This window comes from Cibotium barometz, chromosome 3 (assembly GCF_041138505.1).
Source record: "Cibotium barometz isolate CiBa-2024 chromosome 3, ASM4113850v1, whole genome shotgun sequence".
NCBI lineage: Eukaryota > Viridiplantae > Streptophyta > Polypodiopsida > Cyatheales > Cibotiaceae > Cibotium > Cibotium barometz.
The window spans coordinates 45,127,010-45,147,359 of record NC_141048.1 but is presented as its reverse complement, the minus strand read 5'-3'; the positions used below and the strand labels follow the sequence as shown (position 1 = coordinate 45,147,359).

Sequence of the window (20,350 nt, the reverse complement as noted above, 5' to 3'; positions counted from 1 at the left end):
GCCCATCCACTGTGGAGATGGAGGGTCCTGTACTGGAGTCCGCCACTCCCGGGGGATGGCCGCCTCAATGTCCTATCTCATCAACTCTCTGCCCCTCATCCCACTGAGTCTCCTCTCCTGAACCTGTAGAGGCAGCTGCTGAAAACATGTCCAGTCGTCTAGGGACTGGGCTGGTGGGCCGGAGCTCAACGGGCCCCACGACACGTGAGATCGCGATCCAACCATATGACCACCGGGAAGTCGGATCAAGGGGTTTCAGATCAAAGGCTGCCTACAGGCGCTCCTCATCGGTGCCCGGGGGAGTCTGGAAGAGTGACGGCCTCAGATGCTCCCAGGCCCTCAGAAGGCTAGCTGCAAAACGCTCCTCGAATCCAAGGCCCACTCCTCTGGATCGCTGCTCTGTAAAGATCCACCTGATGCTGGGGGTCCAGGGGCCGCTAAGAGAGGGAGTGTGGCTGAGAATCTTGGAAACAAGAAACTCCTTCCACGGCTCAGCGCCTGGTAGGAGGCCACGAACCACCAACTTGCCAAGCAAAGCTCGGCTGAGAAAGTTCCTGATGAGCCTCTGCACCTGGCCAATGCACGCCCGAGAGAAGGCCCAGCAAGAAGTGATGTACCACATGGTAGCAAGCAGAACCTGGTTGGCCACAACCACTCGGCCAGCCAGAGATAAACGAGCGGTACTCCAATACAGAAGCTTCTTCCGAATGCTCAGAAGAAGGGGGGCTATCTGCTGCTCCGGAGATATGTCAATGCCCACATAGCATCCCAAATAGCGCACTGTAGTGCCGGGGGGCAGCCACTGAAACCCATCAACTGGCCTCCAAGTCCGGGGGGGGGGGGGGGGGGGGGGGGGGGGCATAGAACTGACCCACAACCCACACGACTTGTGCCAGTTGATCAAAGCGCCCGAAGCTCTGCAAAACCTATCCATGGCTGAGGCGAAGCGGCGGAGGTTCTCCTCCCCTCCCTGAAGATAGACAGCAGTGTCATCCGCAAACTCCGAGTCTAGGAGCTCCTCCGAGGTGCGGATGGGGAGCTGGAGGCCCCGCAGACCTGTATCCTGTGCCGTCAAGAAAGTGCTCATGGCCTCCGCCACAAAAAGAAAAAGAAAGGGCGCCAAGGGGCACCCCTGCCGCACCGAGCGCGAGAGCTGGAACCTCTCTCCGCGCACGCCCTGTATCAGCACTTGGCTATGAGCCGATGTGTAGAGTGCAGAGACCCCACGGATCCACTGAGGGGGGAAGCCCATCCTCTCCATAGTGCCTTCCAAGAAGGCCCAGTCCACCCGATCATATGCCTTCTCGAAGTCGAGAAGGAGCACTGCCAGATCCTCCTGCCGGAATCTAGCCAAAGCCGTAGCCTCCCAGAAAGAGAAGATGTTATCCAGGATGCTCCTATCCTGGATGAAGCCTGTCCGCGTGGAGTGGGTGATGTCCGGAAGGTGAGGCTGAAGCCGCCTGCTGATTGCCTTAGCTAGGACCTTGTAGGCCGTGCCTAGCAAGGTGATCGGTCTCCACTGTCTAATCTCCAGTCTGTCTCCTCCCTCTTTGGGGATCAAGTGAATCAACCCCTCTACCATGCTGTCCGGCATGTCTCCCGTCTCCATGATCTCCTGGAATGCCAATCTGAAACCCCTATGCAAGAGACCCCAGTACCTCTGGAAGAAAGCCACTGAGAGACCGTCCTCTCCTGGGCATTTGTACCGAGGAAGTGCCTGAAGAGCCTCCTCCAATTCCGTATCCGAAAAGGGGGAGAGAAGGGAGTGCTGCAAATGGGCCGGCACAACCGGTCTCGTGTAGCTCCAGACTGCCTCCCGAGCCTCTCTCACCCTGTCATCTGCTGGCTCAGCAGAGAGCAGATCCCTGTAAAAATCTGTGGCGATCGCCCGAACCCTGGGGGGATCCACCACTACCTGGCCATCAGCCTGCCGAAGACGCCTGAGACCCTCTCGTCTGAAGCGAGGCCCTATCGCCTCAAAGAAATCTCGAGTCACTCTGTCTCCTGCCTGTGTCCAAAAAGAAGCCCGAGCATGGAATCGGAATTCCACCCTCCTCTCCTCGATGGATCTGATCTCTGTGCGAGCTGACTCCATCTGCTCTGAAATCCAAGGGCTCGTAGGCTCCCTCTCCTGAAGTCTCTGAAGGGAAGCTAGACTCCTCCGCAGGCTCCTCTCCTGCTCTCTGAAAGCCTCCAGACAGTCCAGGGCAGCCTGTCTGAGCATCCTACTAATCTCCTGCAAACCCCTGTCAAGATCGCTGGTTGCCGATCCTCTCCTGAACTGAAGCTCCTGCCAGACCTGCTCAACTCTGGTCTCAATCTCGGGCTCCTCTATGAGACAATCTGGAATCCGGACGCTCTGGCCTCGCTCTCCTCTTGTAGGGTCCTCGATCTGGAGAAGCACTGGAACGTGGTCTGAAAACGAGGAGCCTGCAAGTATACCCACGGTGCCACCTCTATCGCAAGCCCACTCATCAATGTAAAACCTGTCGATGCGGGAAAGGTTAACTCCTGTGGCCCGTCTATCCGAGCGCGAGAAAGATAAACTCCCCTGCAACCTGCCAAACTCCGAGAGAGTCCACGGATCCTGGCCTCTCACCTGCAGCACTAGTTCCTCCCAGGCAGCGAGCTCCAGCCCATGAATGGTCTCCTGGCTGCCCCCCATCCTGTCCTCTGCATCCTCCAACATGTTGCAATCCCCCCCTAGGCACCAATGGTCTGCCATGGGGAGGGACTGCCTAATGGTGCTCCAGAACTCAGCTCTCCCGGTCGCCCCATTAGGGGCGTAGAAGTTGAGGAAGCCCCAACCAGAAGGATGATCCACTGCACTCGACCCTGGACCAGAGTGCCAGAATCCACAACCTCGGATAGAAGCTGCTCGCTGACTGAGATGCATACTCCACCCTGGTTCCCCTGGGAGCCATATGCCGGTGACCAAAAAGTGTGGCTCTTGCCTGGCAAGATCTTCCCGCAGGTGCGGGTACGCCCGGCAGAAAGGTGGTGCTCCTGGATGAAAAGGATATCTATGGGTCCTCCAACGAGAGCCCTCTGGATCTCCTGGCGAAGTCCGCCCCGGCCAATGTAGCAGCGAGGTCCACCAAGACCCTGGATGTTCCATGAGAGGATCCTCATGGATGAGCTATGGCAAGTGAAGCAGCCGCCCCACTGGCTCACCCCTCTCAGCCGGCCCGGATGAGCTGCCCTCCACTCTGTGTGTCTTGGGCGCCGGCTTGGAGGGAGAATAGTCACTGTCTGTCCGGGTGCGGAGTCTCTCCAAGAAGAGGGTGACCCGTCTCTGTGTCCAGCCCCACTCCACCTTCGCCCTGTCCAGGGCATAGGCGTGAGACCAATCCTCCGCATATATGTATCTAAAGGTAGGCTGCACCCTCGAGGCGGCGTGGAGGAGAATCAGCAGCACCGCCTCAACTGAGGTGTGGACCGGATCCGCCCGCCAATCTCCTATACCAAACAAGCTCATGCGGGCTGAGTGTAATCGGGTCTGCAAAACAATAGGTCCGTGAGCCCCAAGTCACTGAAGTGGTGAGAAAACTCCAGTATCTGATCACGCAAAACTTCCTCTACAGAGTTGCAATCCCATGCTGTGTCTGGGGCAACACTGAGAGGAAAGGAGAAGGCCACCATACTGCTCACCACTGAAGGAGAACGAGAGGGATGGCACACCACGCAAACTCGCAAGGGCGCGACCAGTGTCTCGAACGGGCCAGCATCTAGCTGGAGACACCTGAAAAAACCGTAATCCACTGGGAGCCCCATCACTCGCGGGGGCCCCCCAGGGGAGGCTAGAGAGAACTCTGTGGCGGGCGAAGCTAGGATCGCCATCTCCACCGGCCCGGAGTGGTGGTGGAACAGCCGCTGAACTGAACTCTGGCCTACCCAGCTGCGCTGCCCCGGGGCAGTAGGTGGTCTGGAGGAGTATCCTGGAGAGGCCGAGGGAGGGATGGTGGCTCGCGGAGAGGAGGGGGGAGAGCGAGGAGAGGATGGAGAGGCATCTGCCAGAGGAGAGGTGTTAGGGGGGGCCGCCGGGGGAGGCGGGAGGGGGGGGGCTGCTGGGGGAGAGGGGGGGGTGGAAGGAGTGCTCTCCGAGAGAGGGGAAGAGGGGCCAGATGTACCGTGCATGGGAAAGATTTACGAGGCAATGGATCGGATGATTGAAAACATCCACACCATTTTGAGACTGATCAAGCAAGGCTTAAAGAGTTGGAGAAACTTGTTGTTGACAAATGGAACTAGTACTATTCTCCACTTCATAGTGCTGCATATTTGTTGGATCCTAATTTTCAACACAAGGGAAGATAGCAACAATAGGCAGATGGCAAGGTACTTCGGGGTTGGAACTCCACACTTCAGAGGTTGATTAGTTCTCCTGAGCAACGTCGAACTGTGAAGGACCAACTTGCAAGCTATTGAGGCAAGGAGAGCATGTTTGGATGGAGCAATGCTTAGCGTGACAGGTAATTGTAAGGCTTTTAAAATTGTGTAATACAATTAACATTGCAAATCTCTTGATAATAGATATGAACATAGAGCTTGTCATTGTATATTTCTTAAAATTCAAGTTCCATGTTGGTGCTGTAACTTGGTGGGAGGACTATGGAGCTGATTCTCCTCAGCTCCAAAACTTGGCCATTCGAATATTGAGCCAAGTTTTCTCTTGCTCGGCATTGGAGCAATTGTGGAGCACCCTTAGCAACATCCACACCAAGAAGAGAAACTGGCTTGGAACTCAAAAGCAGATGATCTCGTCTTTGTTAGTGCAAACTTGCGTTTGCTAACAAGGATGAAGCAATAGTATACCTGGCATTTATATATCAGCTTTCACAAGTCCGATGAAGATGCTGCTATAGTTAAAGAGATTCTGGAGGCGGCAATACTAATGAACATGTGAATGGGAGAGGCCAGTCCACCTATATATAGGTATGGGTCTGGCCGACTGGACATGAAGGACCCGACCTGAGGAAAATGCCGGGAAAATAGGGGAAGAATAGGGTGGCCAGCCCACAATCAAGGGCCATAAAAGGGAACAAATATGGGCAGCATACAGGGATGAGATGCTAACACCCCCTTGTAGCAGTGGATACTGAATAAACTCCAAGAAGCCGAAGATGAGGAGCCAAGGAAGCTTGAGACACCGGCTTGGTGAACAAATTTGTAGCATTCTCTACTGAAGGATAGTACTCCAAACGCAAATCTCCCGCAAGAACTTGTTCACGAACACAGGGTTCTTAGTGACGGCAATGCAACTTTGATTGTCACACCAAAGAAGAGTAGATCTGCGAGGAGGAAAGCCAAGTTCTCCCAGTAATCTCTGCAACGAAATCGCCTCACATGCAGCATAGCAAGCTGCTCAATACTCCGCCTCTGTAGAGGAAAGCGCCACAATAGGCTACTTTTTACTGCTCCATGAAATGGCTGCTACTCAAGTGAGAAAACACAACCAATGGTCGAACATTGAGTATCTGGATCTCCAGCCCAATGTGAATCAGTCCCTCCAAGAAAAGTGCACCCCCGGCCATGAAAAATGCCAAAATCCAAAGTACCACTCAAGTACTGAAGCATCCTAATAGCACACTGCCAATGCTGTTGATGGGGCTTAGATGTGAAAGAACTCAATAAGTTGATTGTGAAACAAATGTCCAATTGGGAGTAGGTCAACCATACCAAACAACTAACAAGAACCCCTTATTGTCCCAAATCAATCCCTAGAGAAGCATCAAGAATTGAAGCTTCAACATACGTTGAATAGCCAAATACATGCAAATGAACAACAAAGGGCTTCTCACCACGGAAAGCCTCATATGGAGTTTTACCTAGAAGAGGAGCTGTAGGAGATATGTTCTTAATACAGACAATAGTAGAAGCCACCTCAGCTCAGAAACGTCGAGGTAAAGAAGAGTGCTTAAGCATAGCACGGGACATCTCCATGATAGTTCGATTATTCCTCTCTGCAACTCCATTCTGTGATGGAGAGTATGTTGTGGTAGGCTATCTCCGAATGCCCTGATCCTTGCAATATTGTTGAAGCTCCTAGGATGTAAACTCACCCCCTCTGTCAGTCCTGAGAACCTTGACCGAAGAACCTGTCTCTTTTTCCACCTCAGTCCTTCAATCACGAAAGTGTTGAAAGACCTCATCCTTGGTCTTAAAAAAAAAACCCAAGTATATCTGGAGAAGTCATTCACCATCACAAGCATGTACAACGCCTTACTCAAAGACGCGATACTCATCGGACCACACAAGTTTGCATGAACAAGAGCAAGTGATATCCAAGATTTGTGTGTCGTCTCCTTCGGAAAGGCGGCTCGGTGTTGCTTCCCTTGTAAGCAAGAGGAAAATATGGAAGTCGGAGCCTTGATGGTCGGTAAACCCTCGACCAATCCATCCTTTGAAGCTCGTTGAAGAAGTTAATAGCTCAAATGGCCACTGAGCATGCTGAGCATGCCAAAGAGTTGAGGAAGAACTGTGAGAGATCAAAGCGGTCAATTTGTATAAGGCACTATCCTGGACTCCTTGAGCCAAGATGTTACCAGTCTCCTTATCACAAATAGTAATCGAATGACAAGAGGAGGTTACTTCCGCACCCTGAGTTGTAAGGGCACTCACTGACAAAAGGTTAAATGCTAAATCCGGAATGTAAAGAACATCAAAGAAGTACCTCTTGTCATCGGAGGAGTGGAGGATGGGGATGGTGCCACATCCATGAACTGGCACGGAAGAATGACCCAAGGTGATAGTGTGTGTCCTGGTAGTAAAGTCCTCGAACCGATCCTGATGAGGTGTCATGTGAGCAGTAGCACTGCTATCCACAATCCAAGACTTGGCATGAGAAGCCACAAGCGCTAATGTACGAGAAGTACCGGCTATAGGAGAATACCATCATCCTTCTCGGTCTGGGACACCAGTGTAGAGGTAGAGTCCTTTCCTTCTTCATCTTGCTTCTCGTAACATTGGGGCTGTTTATGACCCTTCTTGTCACAATAGTGACACTCCACGTCCTTGTTTTTAGAAGATCTGTCTTTGTCTTTGTCGTTGTCCTTGGAGCTCTTGTCAAAACCCCCTTTCCCTTTCTTCTATCAATTCTTTCCTTTATCTTGAGCAGCCAAAGCTCCACCAAAACCATGAGAGGTGCCGATCCGCTTCTCAAAGCGAGACTCAATCTGCATAATGGAGGGAAGCACTTCCTCCCAAGTAACTGGAATAGCCCAAGGAGAAGAAACAAGAGATTGAAAATAAGCATCAAAACTCTCTGGACACTTGGAGAGAAGCCGACTAGCCATATCATGAGTAGAGATATTCTTGCCACATACAACAAGTTTGTCCTAGAGATCTTTCATCTTCGTGAAACAAGAGATTGAAAATAAGCATCAAACCTCTTTGGACACTTGGAGAGAAGCCGACTGGCCATATCATGAGTAGAGATATTCTTGCCACATACAACAAGTTTGTCCTAGAGATCTTTCATCTTCGTGATGAAAGCAGATAAAGAAGGAAAGGTGGAAACCGAAAGATTCATAAGCTGCTTTTCCAAAGCCAAAATCCGTCCGGGAGACTTAATCTTGTAAAGATCTCCAAGGGCCTTCCAAACTTCATGTGCCAAATCTGCCATCAAAGAGTAGAAAGGAGAAAACACGATGATCATTTGCCTCCCAAGCATCAACCTGTGCCTGAGTCATACCAACTGTAGAGAGGGTGGGAGGGGTGGCATTGGCAGCTGTGACTAGCCAGTCCCAGAGATCCACTTCACGCAAGGCCAACTTCACCTTCACCTTCCACAAGGTATAGCTGGAACCATCCAACTTGGCAGACTCAGAAAACATTTGAAGCATAGTCGGAGCAGCCATTGTACTCGGGCTCAAATCTCAGAGAAAAAAAATGCACAACTCAGAAGAAAGAAGTGTCCACATAGGTACCTAGATGCCTCAAAGCAACCAGCCACACCAAACCCCGTTTGCAAGTGATTTGTGTCCACTGGAGAAGAAAACGCAGCCACAAAGGGGCTGCTGTCTTGAAAAAACAGGCCGACCAGCAGCAGCAAATCTGAATAAAAACTCAGCAAGGAGAGGCTGAAAGATGAGGCAAAAAACGCAGAAGCCTAGAGCAATGATACCATGATAGAGTGCGCACAGAGCAGAAGCAAAGGGAGCACTAGAATGTGCTGAATTGAGAGTGCGAGAGAGAGAGAGAGAGAGAGAGAGAGAGAGAGAGAGAGATGAAGCCAAAAGGCTGAATATACTGCAGTGAATACAATCCCAAGCAAGAGACCTTGTAGTCTCATAAGTGAAGGATACAAAAGAGAGCATGTGTATCAACACATGAACCAACATGTCACGTGCACACCATTCAGGTGTACAGTGACATGGCATCATTTTAGCATCATAGACATCATCAGGCATTTAATCATGATTTATTCAGGCATATATGAGGGTGTTTTATCACCAAAATCAGCACGACGACATCATTTATGACCAGCCGACTGGCATTTATGGCATTTATGGCCAGTCGTGGACATTCAGCAGTTGGCCGACTGCATTAAGGCTGGCCGACCTGCTTCAGTACCCGCCTATATAAAGCAACGCAGCATTCAGCATAGGGTATCTGGATATCTTCAGCGTTTGAGTGGATCTAGGGGCATCTGACATCAGCGTTTCAGCCCTCCACTGCATACAGTCCAGCATCGCATCCAGTAAAGCATTCAGCCCAGTGTTCTCCAGCGCTTCTCCTCCAGGAAGCCTTGGGAGCAGCATATTCAGCCAACGCATCAGCATACAGTAACCAGTCCATCACATTCAGCATTCAGTACATCATCTTCAGCAAACGCATCTATCTCCTCAGCGTTTCCTTCCCAGGTAACAGGAGAGCATCTGCGTTTCATCATCATATCAGCATCGCATCTGTTCCAAAGCCTCCCTTCAGCGTTTCCTTCCCAGGAGACAAGGGAAAGATAGCGGGACAATAGTATTTTCAGCATATCAGCATATTTAGCAGTATAGATCCATTTGGATCTCATTGTAACCGCATTCATCATCTAATATAGCTGCATTGCATTGACACATATTTGTCTATCTCTTAAACATCATTAAGTGCAGTTTAGTTAGACTAAGGTTGTGATTACTACGGTCGAAGACCTCGCACATGTCACATTGGTATCAGAGCGTCACAGGGTAACCAGCCTTAGAGCATGTTCATTCCATCAGTCATTCAGTCAGACATCATGTTAATCGCTTCCGCACAGTTAAACCCAGTTCTCAAAATCTTGTAGGCCACCCTTAGGGATTTTCTCTTAGGTATGCATTAGTAACCCACCCATCTGCATTCTTGCACAGCATATAGGGTTGCACATGGCTTGCATAGCAATCATCTTAGCAGTCCATCTTGCATCTGCAAGGCATACATGTTGCCCATGAACTCTCTGGGAAAGAATGACATCCATCATCAAAGGAGGACATAAGTTTTGGGCTTCAACTGGCAGCAGCAGGGGAATTCTCTTCCACAGAAGACGGAAGTTTGCTCCAACATCGCCTCAGGAGGTTCAGAGCTTCAGGAACGACGGAGATGGTAGGTGAAAGATTTCCAGAGGCAGGTCAGGGGTGACTCAGGTATTTCCAAGCAGTTTTGCAGCATTTGCCATTCAGTTCCCGCAGTACATAGAGTCTTGGCTCGAAGGATTTCACTCCTGCAGCAGACGACCTCAGTCCCGGCAATAGAAGACAAAAGGGGGCAGTGGTTCGGAGGAGAAGGATCCCCAGAGGAGTCGAAGGTTGCCAGGTATACCACCCAGCAACAAGTTAGCAGCGGGGAATGTCACGTGCACACCATTCAGGTGTACAGTGACATGGCATCATTTTAGCATCATAGACATCATCAGGCATTTAATCATGATTTATTCAGGCATATATGAGGGTTTTTTATCACCAAAATCAGCACGACGACATCATTTATGACCAGCCGACTGGCATTTATGGTATTTATGGCCAGTCGTGGACATTCAGCAGTTGGCTGACTGCATTAAGGCTGGCCGACCTGCTTCAGTACCCGCCAAGGTTGATTCCGTACGTACGTACGGATCCGTACAGTATGGTACAGCCGTACGGTACGGTACAGTACCGTACTGTACGGATCCGTACGGATTTTTTAAATTTTTTTAATTTTTTTTTTTTCCGAGGCACATGACGAGGATGCACTGGAGCTTGTTGCTGCTGAGCCAGAGTTCGATGAAGAGGGCAATGGTATCAATGATGGAGGCATGCTCTCTTCAGAAGACTCATCATCTTCATCTGATGATGAGATTTGAGACTCTTGCGTCTAGACTCTAGAGTCTAGACAACTGTAGTGTTTCATTGTTTTGCTTTTTGCACTTGTGGACCAGGACATGTGCTGGCAGCTGTAGACATGATATTTGTACTCTCTTTTATCATCTATGACTTTCATGGTTCTTGCTTACGTCACTATGATTGTTAACATGAGGTATTGTGTAATGGGCTTGGTAACTGATAATTGATTTAAACTTTAAGTAATGAGGTTCAGTCTCTTTATTTTAAGTATTTTGGTTGCTATGTCTACAAAATATTCAGGTTTCTAGGACTGTTTACAAATGGTACGTACTGTTTACGTACCTTAAAATCTGTTCCGTACAGAAGTACGTTCCGTACGTACTGATAGCGTACCGTACACTACGTACCTTACCACCTTGGTACCCGCCTATATAAAGCAACGCAGCATTCAGCATAGGGTATCTGGATATCTTCAGCGTTTGAGTGGATCTAGGGGCATCTGACATCAGCGTTTCAGCCCTCCACTGCATACAGTCCAGCATCGCATCCAGTAAAGCATTCAGCCCAGTGTTCTCCAGCGCTGCTCCTCCAGGAAGCCTTGGGAGCAGCATATTCAGCCAACGCATCAGCATACAGTAACCAGTCCATCACATTCAGCATTCAGTACATCATCTTCAGCAAACGCATCTATCTCCTCAGCGTTTCCTTCCCAGGTAACAGGAGAGCATCTGCGTTTCATCATCATATCAGCATCGCATCTGTTCCAAAGCCTCCCTTCAGCGTTTCCTTCCCAGGAGACAAGGGAAAGATAGCGGGACAATAGTATTTTCAGCATATCAGCATATTCAGCAGTATAGATCCATTTGGATCTCATTGTAACCACATTCATCATCTAATATAGCTGCATTGCATTGACACATATTTGTCTATCTCTTAAACATCATTAAGTGCAGTTTAGGTAGACTAAGGTTGTGATTACTACGGTTGAAGACCTCGCACATGTCACATTGGTATCAGAGCGTCACAGGGTAACCAGCCTTAGAGCATGTTCATTCCATCAGTCATTCAGTCAGACATCATGTTAATCGCTTCCGCACAGTTAAACCCAGTTCTCAAAATCTTGCAGGCCACCCTTAGGGATTTTCCCTTGGGTATGCATTAGTAACCCACCCATCTGCATTCTTGCACAGCATATAGGGTTGCACATGGCTTGCATAGCAGTCATCTTAGCAGTCCATCTTGCATCTGCAAGGCATACATGTTGCCCATGAACTCTCTGGGAAAGAACGACATCCATCATCAAAGGAGGACATAAGTTTTGGGCTTCAACTGGCAGCAGGGGGTTTCTCTTCCACAGAAGACGGAAGTTTGCTCCAACATCGCCTCAGGAGGTTCGGAGCTTGAGGAACAACGGAGATGGTAGGTGAAAGATTTCCAGAGGGGGTGACTCAGGTATTTCCAAGCAGTTTAGCAGCATTTGCCATTCAGTTCCCGCAGTACATAGAGTCTTGGCTCGAAGGATTTCACTCCTGCAGCAGACGACCTCAGTCCCGACAGCAGAAGACAAAAGGGGGCAGTGGTTCGGAGGAGAAGGATCCCCAGAGGAGTCGAAGGTTGCCAAACATACCACCCAGCAACAGTTTAGCAGCGGGGAATGTCACGTGCACACCATTCAGGTGTACAGTGACATGGCATCATTTTAGCATCATAGACATCATCAGGCATTTAATCATGATTTATTCAGGCATATATGAGGGTGTTTTATCACCAAAATCAGCACGACGACATCATTTATGACCAGCCAACTGGCATTTATGGCATTTATGGCCAGTCGTGGACATTCAGCAGTTGGCCGACTGCATTAAGGCTGGCCGACCTACTTCAGTACCCGCCTATATAAAGCAACGCAGCATTCAGCATAGGGTATGTGGATATCTTCAGCGTTTGAGTGGATCTAGGGGCATCTGACATCAGCGTTTCAGCCCTCCACTGCATACAGTCCAGCATCGCATCCAGTAAAGCATTCAGCCCAGTGTTCTCCAGCGCTTCTCCTCCAGGAAGCCTTGGGAGCAGCATATTCAGCCAACGCATCAGCATACAGTAGCCAGTCCATCACATTCAGCATTCAGTACATCATGTTCAGCAAACGCATCTATCTCCTCAGCGTTTCCTTCCCAGGTAACAGGAGAACATCTGCGTTTCATCATCATATCAGCATCGCATCTGTTCCAAAGCCTCCCTTCAGCGTTTCCTTCCCAGGAGACAAGGGAAAGATAGCGGGACAATAGTATTTTCAGCATATCAGCATATTCAGCAGTATAGATCTATTTGGATCTCATTGTAACCGCATTCATCATCTAATATAGCTGCATTGCATTGACACATATTTGTCTATCTCTTAAACATCATTAAGTGCAGTTTAGTTAGACTAAGGTTGTGATTACTACGGTCGAAGACCTCGCACATGTCACACAACAACACTAATGAACATGTGAATGGGAGAGGCCAATCCACCTATATATAGGTATGGGGCTGGCTGACTGGACATGAAGGACCCAACTTGGGAAAAATCAGGAAAATAGGGGAAAAATAGGGTGGCCAGTCCACAAGCAAGGGCTATAAAAGGGAACAAATATGGGCTTAATATGGGCAGCATACAGGTATGAAATGCTAACAAAATCTACATCTTAAATTTTAAAGCATAGAGTCTACACTCTAAAATCTTTTTGTTTTGTGTGGAGTTTGGATTCTGGAATGCTAAGTTTAATTATTGTAAAATGACCCCCCCACCCCTTTCCCCCCCTTCTTTTGGCGTGGCGTTTCCATTTCCCTCTCGTGGAAAAATCCGTTTCCGTTTTTCAGTTTCCCACAACTATGGTTGGCACCCTTTCATCTAATGATTAATTGTGGTTAATAATGGTTAAGGTAGATGTTTGGGGGACATTGGTTTAGAAAGCATTAGTGCGGGGTTTTGTAGATGTTTTCTCTATTGAGTTAGTTGTGGTCTTCTAGTTGGATCACTACCTATAGGATGGACCATGACATGGGGTGGAGGTGTAGTGCACCAAGACTTAGTTGGGAAAGGCGTGATCACCTTGACTCAGCTTTAAAATTCGAGAGGAAATTTTATATGGTTTGTATCTTAGTGGTATGTGTGCAACATGTAGAGTTTTTGCGTGTATCTATATTTTCTAACCTTGCTATGTCCTATCCTTATGGGGAATAGTTACCCTACGGTATACAGAGTTTATGCAAGACTTGACAAGAAAATTCGAAAGGGTAATCTGGATGGGGTTGCTAGGATTGGGAGGGTTAATCTTGCACCCTGTTTAGCGCTGACTTATATGATTCCTTGAGAGAGCTATGTCGGGCCGATGGGCATTTCATTCCGTATTGGCAGTCGGTCCAGGTAGGGAGCTCCATTGATTTAGACTAGGACTAAGGGTTTATTCCACTTGTTTTGGTGGAAGGTAGTCAATCCCATAATCGGAACGGGTTGTTGTTCCGAAATGATAGCGTATGTGCGCCAGATTGTGTTGAGTTAAGGGGAGAGATCTCTCATGATTGTCGTACGGCAGGTCATCCGGAGATTTGATGGACTTGTGTTCTTTTGATCATTCTCAGATGGATGGGCAGATGCAGAGGGTGGAATCAGGTGGAGGTTATGCTTTTTTGCATATGGCTCGAGGTGACAATTTATTGGGCGAGGTACATCCCTATGGTCGAGTTTGCCTATGATACTACCGAGCATATAGTTCTGGCAATAGCTAGATTATGTTTGGTAGGAGTTGGATTAAAACCCTGATTTCGTTTGATAGCTTGAAGGAGACACAGTTGTGGTACCTTATAGTTGGGAGCCTTTTGAGAAGGAGGTATGATATCCCCTAGGTAGGAGGATTTACCAGATCCTGGAAAGGATGGGTATGATGTTATGTCTAGTAGATAGTTGTCCGGGTGATTTCAGGTTTCCAATTCCATAAGGAGTTGGAGGATTGAAGGATGGTTTATGTTCTTCAAGGACGTGAGAAGGTTTTGTTTTTTTAATCTTGTTCCCAAGGTCATATGTTGGAGGAGCAGGAGCTTCCGTAGAGTTGGTCCTTGGATTCGTGGCTATGTGGATTTAATAGATAGATATAAACCGAGTTTTGAAGACAGTCAATGTAGGTAGCTAGAGTCGCCTCCATTCATTTCCAAGAGTGGAAATGTCCTAAGTGGGGAGGAATGTTATGTACCTAGCACTAACCCTTGGGGTTAGGGACTAATCCAACAGGGTTAGGGGAGCCCTGAGATTAGGAAAAGTAGGTGGATTCATATGGCTAAGGTTCAGATTTAATAAATCCAAGGTTATTGGCTATTTATGAGTGGATTGTTATTTATAGCAACAAGAAGCGCTTTATAAGTGAGTCTTGGATTATTATTGATTCCTTGTGGTCTAGACCTGGACCAAGAGGCTCATTCGTACCATGGACATGGCAGATCACGGTAGGTAGTCTTGCCGAGGGCCCCTGTGGGCAAGCACTAGTGGTATGGGATGCAAGGGCTGACTGGCATGGACTTGTGAGAGTGGAACCTTAGCCCTTGGCTTAGGGCAGGTTTGTGGACGCGAACCTACAGTTGGGTGGTGCCCGCACCCCTTTTATTTGTTTCTCTAATCTTGTTTATGCGTGTGTATTAGGTGATCCTTACAAGGAGTCCCTAACAATTAGGGTTTTTGCAAAGTAGGGTTTCATTTGAATTGGGTTTTTTGCAAATTGGGGTTTTGTAGAATTAGGGTTTTGGCTTTTGGAAGATTTGTCGGTGATAGAGTCGCTCAAAACCCTTGCCATCATGTAGAAACCCATGAGAGAGTAGTAGATTAGGTCAATTTGGAGTTAGAAACCTATAAATAGACCGTGTATAAATAAGCTTCACCATGAAAGAGAACCACCAAGGAGCAAGCATGAGAGAGTATGGACTGATTTTATGAATAAAAACTCCAATAATGCCTCTCTTGAAGTAGGCGCCTATTTCATGAGGGAGGAGAGAGAGAAGAACAAGAGAAGGTGGCCACCTTAGCAAAGGCCACACCTCTCCCTTAAGTGGGGAGGGTGCCTGTCATGGCAGACCGGAAGGGATAAATGACCCAAATTCTACCTGCCCACTCTTTTACTATGTGTGAATGCCCAACTCAATTGTAAGCTGTCCAGCCAAACCAGCTTACAAACTTTAATGAGGTGTGGACCTTCAAAACAAAAAAATGAGCCATAACTCATGAATGAAAAACAAAGAGTTTAAAGACACGCTTTCGCCTATCTACGCTCACAAGCATGGTGAGAATATAGATTCAAGTGCACAGTTCACGGTTGGGTGTCCCTTATCCGTGAACTAGACTTACATGTCTTGCAGGTAGTAAAACAGTTCACGTGAAAATAATTCCAAGCATGCAAGTATGCCATGCATAAGAATGTGTTGGACAATCTCCCCAGCTTGTAACGGGTGTTCATTCTGGGCGTAGACATTACGTCCCCAAGCCAACCGGAATACCATACTCTGAATATGGGAACGGACCAAAATCCGTGGCCTCACATATTTGGCCCTTGGTGTAGACATAAGTCCCTTGCCATGAGGTGCCAGTCCACATGACCCTTGGCATAGACATAAGTCCCTTGCCATAAGGTGTCGTGTCCACTATTGAACTTGTCCATAGGTCCAAAGCTCATCCAGAGGTCAGAAGCCTAGATGCCCAAATGGCGACAACTTTCTTATGATGTTGCTAAGAAAGGTATGGTTTTATGTAAAAGTTTGTTTCCTTAAACAAAATTATGGTGTTTCTTTAGTTTACAACAATCCAAAGCTATGGTTGAGAAAGAATGTGGCTTACAAACTGAGAGCAGATAGAGGAAGCAAAAGAAAAGGGGAGAAAGGGAAGAGGGAGAGGGTGTTAGGATACATATACAAAAAATAGGTTACCTTTAGCTGTAGTAAGGCGTTACAGGAATGTTACAAGGCAGTTTGCTTGCTCTTTTGATCTTAAACAATATGTATTTCCTAAGAGAAAAAACATAATTAACATGCAAAACCAATGCTCTATGGATTGGTTTTTAAAATTCTTACTGAGATAAAGGTTATTCATAGCAAAGGATAAGCAGGAGTCCCAGAACAGGTCTCAAATATCTTGCTGTTGAGAAGCCAAATGCAACTGCCTTGATATTTTCTGTTGAATTACAGATATGCATACACTATACAAAATAATAATTTAAAAAACAAGCAAAATTAATCGTATAAAACAAAGGCACTTTCATAATGCTTATCTTATTGGGTTCTCGTGCCCTTTCATCAATGAGGTGGTTTCTAGCAATGGCTGGGCTATCCTGGTCAGGCTGAGAGGATTGGGATCGACAAAAAGTATTACATTTTCGAGTAATTTCACTTGTTATCAAATTTTATTTTGTTTTTGCCCTGATGTTACCTTTTTATTCCAAGGTCACTTGAAAGCATGAGTAAGCTATGGAAGCAAGGGCAGCTTGTTGAGTCTCATCAAACCATTGATCACAGAGGACTCAAGCTCACCATCAGTGACCTCTTTCACCTCATCCAGAGATGCATTAAGGATGAAAACCTAGAGGCAGGCAGGAAAGTGCACAAACTTGTTATGAGTTGTGGTTTTGAGTGGAATGCCTTCCTGGGTACACACTTGATCCGCATGTTTGCTTCACTTGAGAGCTTGTCAGAAGCAAACCAAGTATTCAGCAACCTTCCTGAGCCAACTGTGTATGCATGGAGTGCAATCATTTCAGCTCATGCTGACCTTGGACAAGGTGACTATGCCATTGAACTGTATTACAAGATGCAGTGTTCAAGCGTGAAACCGGATGGTCATGTTCATGTTGCAGTTCTGAAAGCGTGTACAAATGTAGTAGACCTTTTACATGGTCAGCTACTTCATTCTTGCCTGATCGAAATGGTGATGGAATCAAGTAAGTGCGTTGGGAACACTCTCATTGACATGTATGCCAAGTGTGGAAGTGTGAAGGATGCACTTCATATATTTGGTAGATTGCAACAACGAGATGTGGTGACATGGACGGCCATGATTTCTTGCTATGCCCAACATGGATATGGTCGAGAAGCTCTCAGTCTTTTTGAGAAAATGCAAGAAAAAGGTGTAGGATCAAACAAGGTCACATATGTTAACATCCTGAAAGCATGCTCCACCATAGCAGCTTGGCATCAAGGCAGGATGGTGCATACTCAAATCATTGAGAGGGGTTTCCACTTGGATGTTTTTGTGGGAAGCATCCTTGTGGACATGTATGCTAAATGTGGGAGCATAAAAGATGCATATAGAGTTTTCGAGAAAATGCCAAAGAGAGATGTGGTGATGTGGAATGCTGTGATTGCAGCAGGTGTACAACATGGCTATTCCCAGGACGCTCTCATGTTTTTTAAGAGAATGCAAGAGGAGGGCATAGAACCAGACACCGTCACATTTATTAGCATTGTTAAAGCTTGTTCTAGCATGCAATCCGTTGATGAGGGCAGATGGATCCACCTACACATCAATAGAATTGGCTTAGATAAAGAAGTTTCTATCAGCAATGCCCTTATTGACATGTACGTGAATCGCAAGAGCATTCAAGATGCTTCTCAGGTGTTTGAAACGATGCCAGTGCGAAATGTGGTGACATGGAGTGCCATGATCGCAGGGTATGCCCAACATGAACAAACGGAAGAGGCTCTTCAATGTTTTTATCGCATGCAAAAGGATGGCATTGAACCAAACCAGGTAACATACCTTAGTATGCTGAAGGCTTGCTCCAACCTAGCAGTCGTGGATCAAGGAAAGCTCTTACATGGCCATGTCATTGAGAGCGGCTTTGATGCAGATGTATGTGTTGGGAGCAGCCTTGTTGAAATGTATGCTAAGTGTGGGAGGCTTCGGGATGCAAGAGGAGTGTTTGATAGAGTACCAAAGCAAGATGTGGTGATGTGGGGTGCAATGCTTGCAGCATGCACCCACCATAGAGACTTTGAATCAGCTATTGAGTGTTTTCAAAACATGAAACATAGGGGTTTGAAGCCAGATGAAGCAACTTTTGTTTGTCTTCTCTCTGCATGCAGCCAAGCAGGACTAGTGGAAAACGGCTTTGGTCTTTTCAGATCTATTAAAGAGACTTGTGATGTTACGCCTGGCATTGACATCTATAATTGCATGGTTGATCTTCTAGGTCGTGCTGGGCACCTCACAGAAGCGGCGGACTTAATTCAAAGTTTGCCTTTTGATTCCAATGTCTTTGGGTGGACAGCATTACTAGAACATTGCAAAACACATGGTAATGTGGAACTAGGGAGACAATGCTTTGAAAACCTTGTTGGAATGGAACTCAATGAAACTGGTGCTTTTGTTGTTATGTCTAGCATCCTTGCAAACGCAGGCAGGGGCAAGTATGCAAACAAAATAGAGCAGCTGTGGGAGTGCTCAAATGCATGGAAGAAACCAGGAATGGGTTTTATTAAGGTAGAAAAAGAGCTGCCCGATTCTGTCATGGGTGGTTACACTCACTTGCATTGTAAGGATGTCCTTGCAAGGCTAAAAAGAGCAAGCAGGCACTTGTTTGATGAAGCAACATGTATTCAAAAGATGGGGGCATCAGAAACATTCTTCTCCTCCACAAGTGTCGTGTGCACCCCACACTTGGGTGCAAGGTGACATGACGGTACCAGTAAGTGCAAATTTTGTGTTAGTGATTTGAACCATCCATTTTGTAAGCCCTAGTCCAAGGACAAGTTGCCAATTGCCATCAGGGTAGGCCAGGTAAATCCAGGTAGTTGTACATGCACAACCCCGCACAGTTTTGTAACCCAATTTTAACTTGATGGTTGTACAGATGCCCCGGCAGCCCACAAGCAAGGTACCCATGGCAGGAAGCTGGGCAGCCCATGAGGATATATCCGGACAGTGGCAGCAGCAAGTCAGGAAGCTAGTTGTATATTAGGCGGACCAGGCTGACCAGCTGAAGAGGGCATACTTTTCCCTATAAAAATGTTGATTTGGCTACGTCTAGCGATCATGGTGAATTGGGAGAAGGGTCACAACCTAACTCTACAAGAGCATGGTTACTTGTGCAAGCATAGCAAGGAGTGCAGACTTTCACTACGTCTAGCGATCATGGTGAATAAGGCCAAGGCAACCCGTAGTGCCTAGCATTACACATTTTGGGGTGCCTCAATGGCCTCCATTAACCCAACCGTCAGTACCAGTGACACAAGTAGTGGTTGTGGATGGAATGCCACCAACACAACCAATGAACCCTTATGCGGCAGGCCATGGGATTTCAGGCATAGCCAATCTATACATAATGAGATACTATCTTGTACCACCTTCACTTGCTCCTCCCTCGCTTGCGTACACAACGGACACACTGATGATAGAGCTCTTGAACAATTTGATTCATCGGTTGAACCAATTTAGCATCTTGACACTTTTGAACAGATTTGTTAGGCTTTTGGACACATTGATGATGTTACCAAGGTATGAGCCCTATGATTGAGCCTTGTCCTGGTCACCCGGATGGCTGTGAACATTCTTGGACACACTTCGGAAATAGTTACACTTTCATTTTTATAGAGCAACACAAGACAAGTTACAATGCTGAAAATGAAATTGCACAATGTACACCACCACTGGGACTGAGAAGGGACGACACCCCCCTGGGTCCCGGTCCCCCCGGCTTCAATACTGATGTATATTGTTGGAGTATTTTATTCTATACAAAGTTCCATGGGCATCATGCCAAATTTTCCATGAACAAATTGTATGAAAACATGTTACCAAACAAAAGTGTCGAGGAGTAGACTTTCCATCGTAGAAGATTGGTCACAAGCAATCCCCACCTTCCTATGGAAGAGAGAGTGTGTCCCTAGTGTTCTGGGACTACACACACATTGGCGATCCCATACTAGCGCCTTACTCTTCTCAACCAACCGTGATGGGAAAGCTGGTTCTCCATAGAACTAGCACCTTCCGGTCTCCCTCTTTGTTCATGGGATATCTTGGAGGATAGTTTCCAAGCCGCCTTCAA

The 20,350-nt window shown here is 47.3% G+C and overlaps 1 protein-coding gene across 5 annotated transcripts in view; it reads left to right on the top strand.

Annotated features, from left to right (window-relative positions):
- The window catches only part of LOC147640128 (pentatricopeptide repeat-containing protein At2g03380, mitochondrial-like), an 85,049-nt gene extending 64,968 nt beyond the window's left edge, over nt 1-20,081 (top strand). For all 5 annotated transcript variants that reach the window (XM_086777398.1, XM_086777429.1, XM_086777412.1 and 2 more), the window contains one exon: nt 16,752-20,081. In XM_086777398.1, the coding sequence (XP_086633524.1) occupies nt 16,752-18,978 (2,227 nt within the window). In that variant the 3' untranslated portion in view covers nt 18,979-20,081. The remainder of the gene's footprint in view (nt 1-16,751) is intronic.
- The last annotated feature ends 269 nt before the right edge of the window (nt 20,082-20,350 follow it).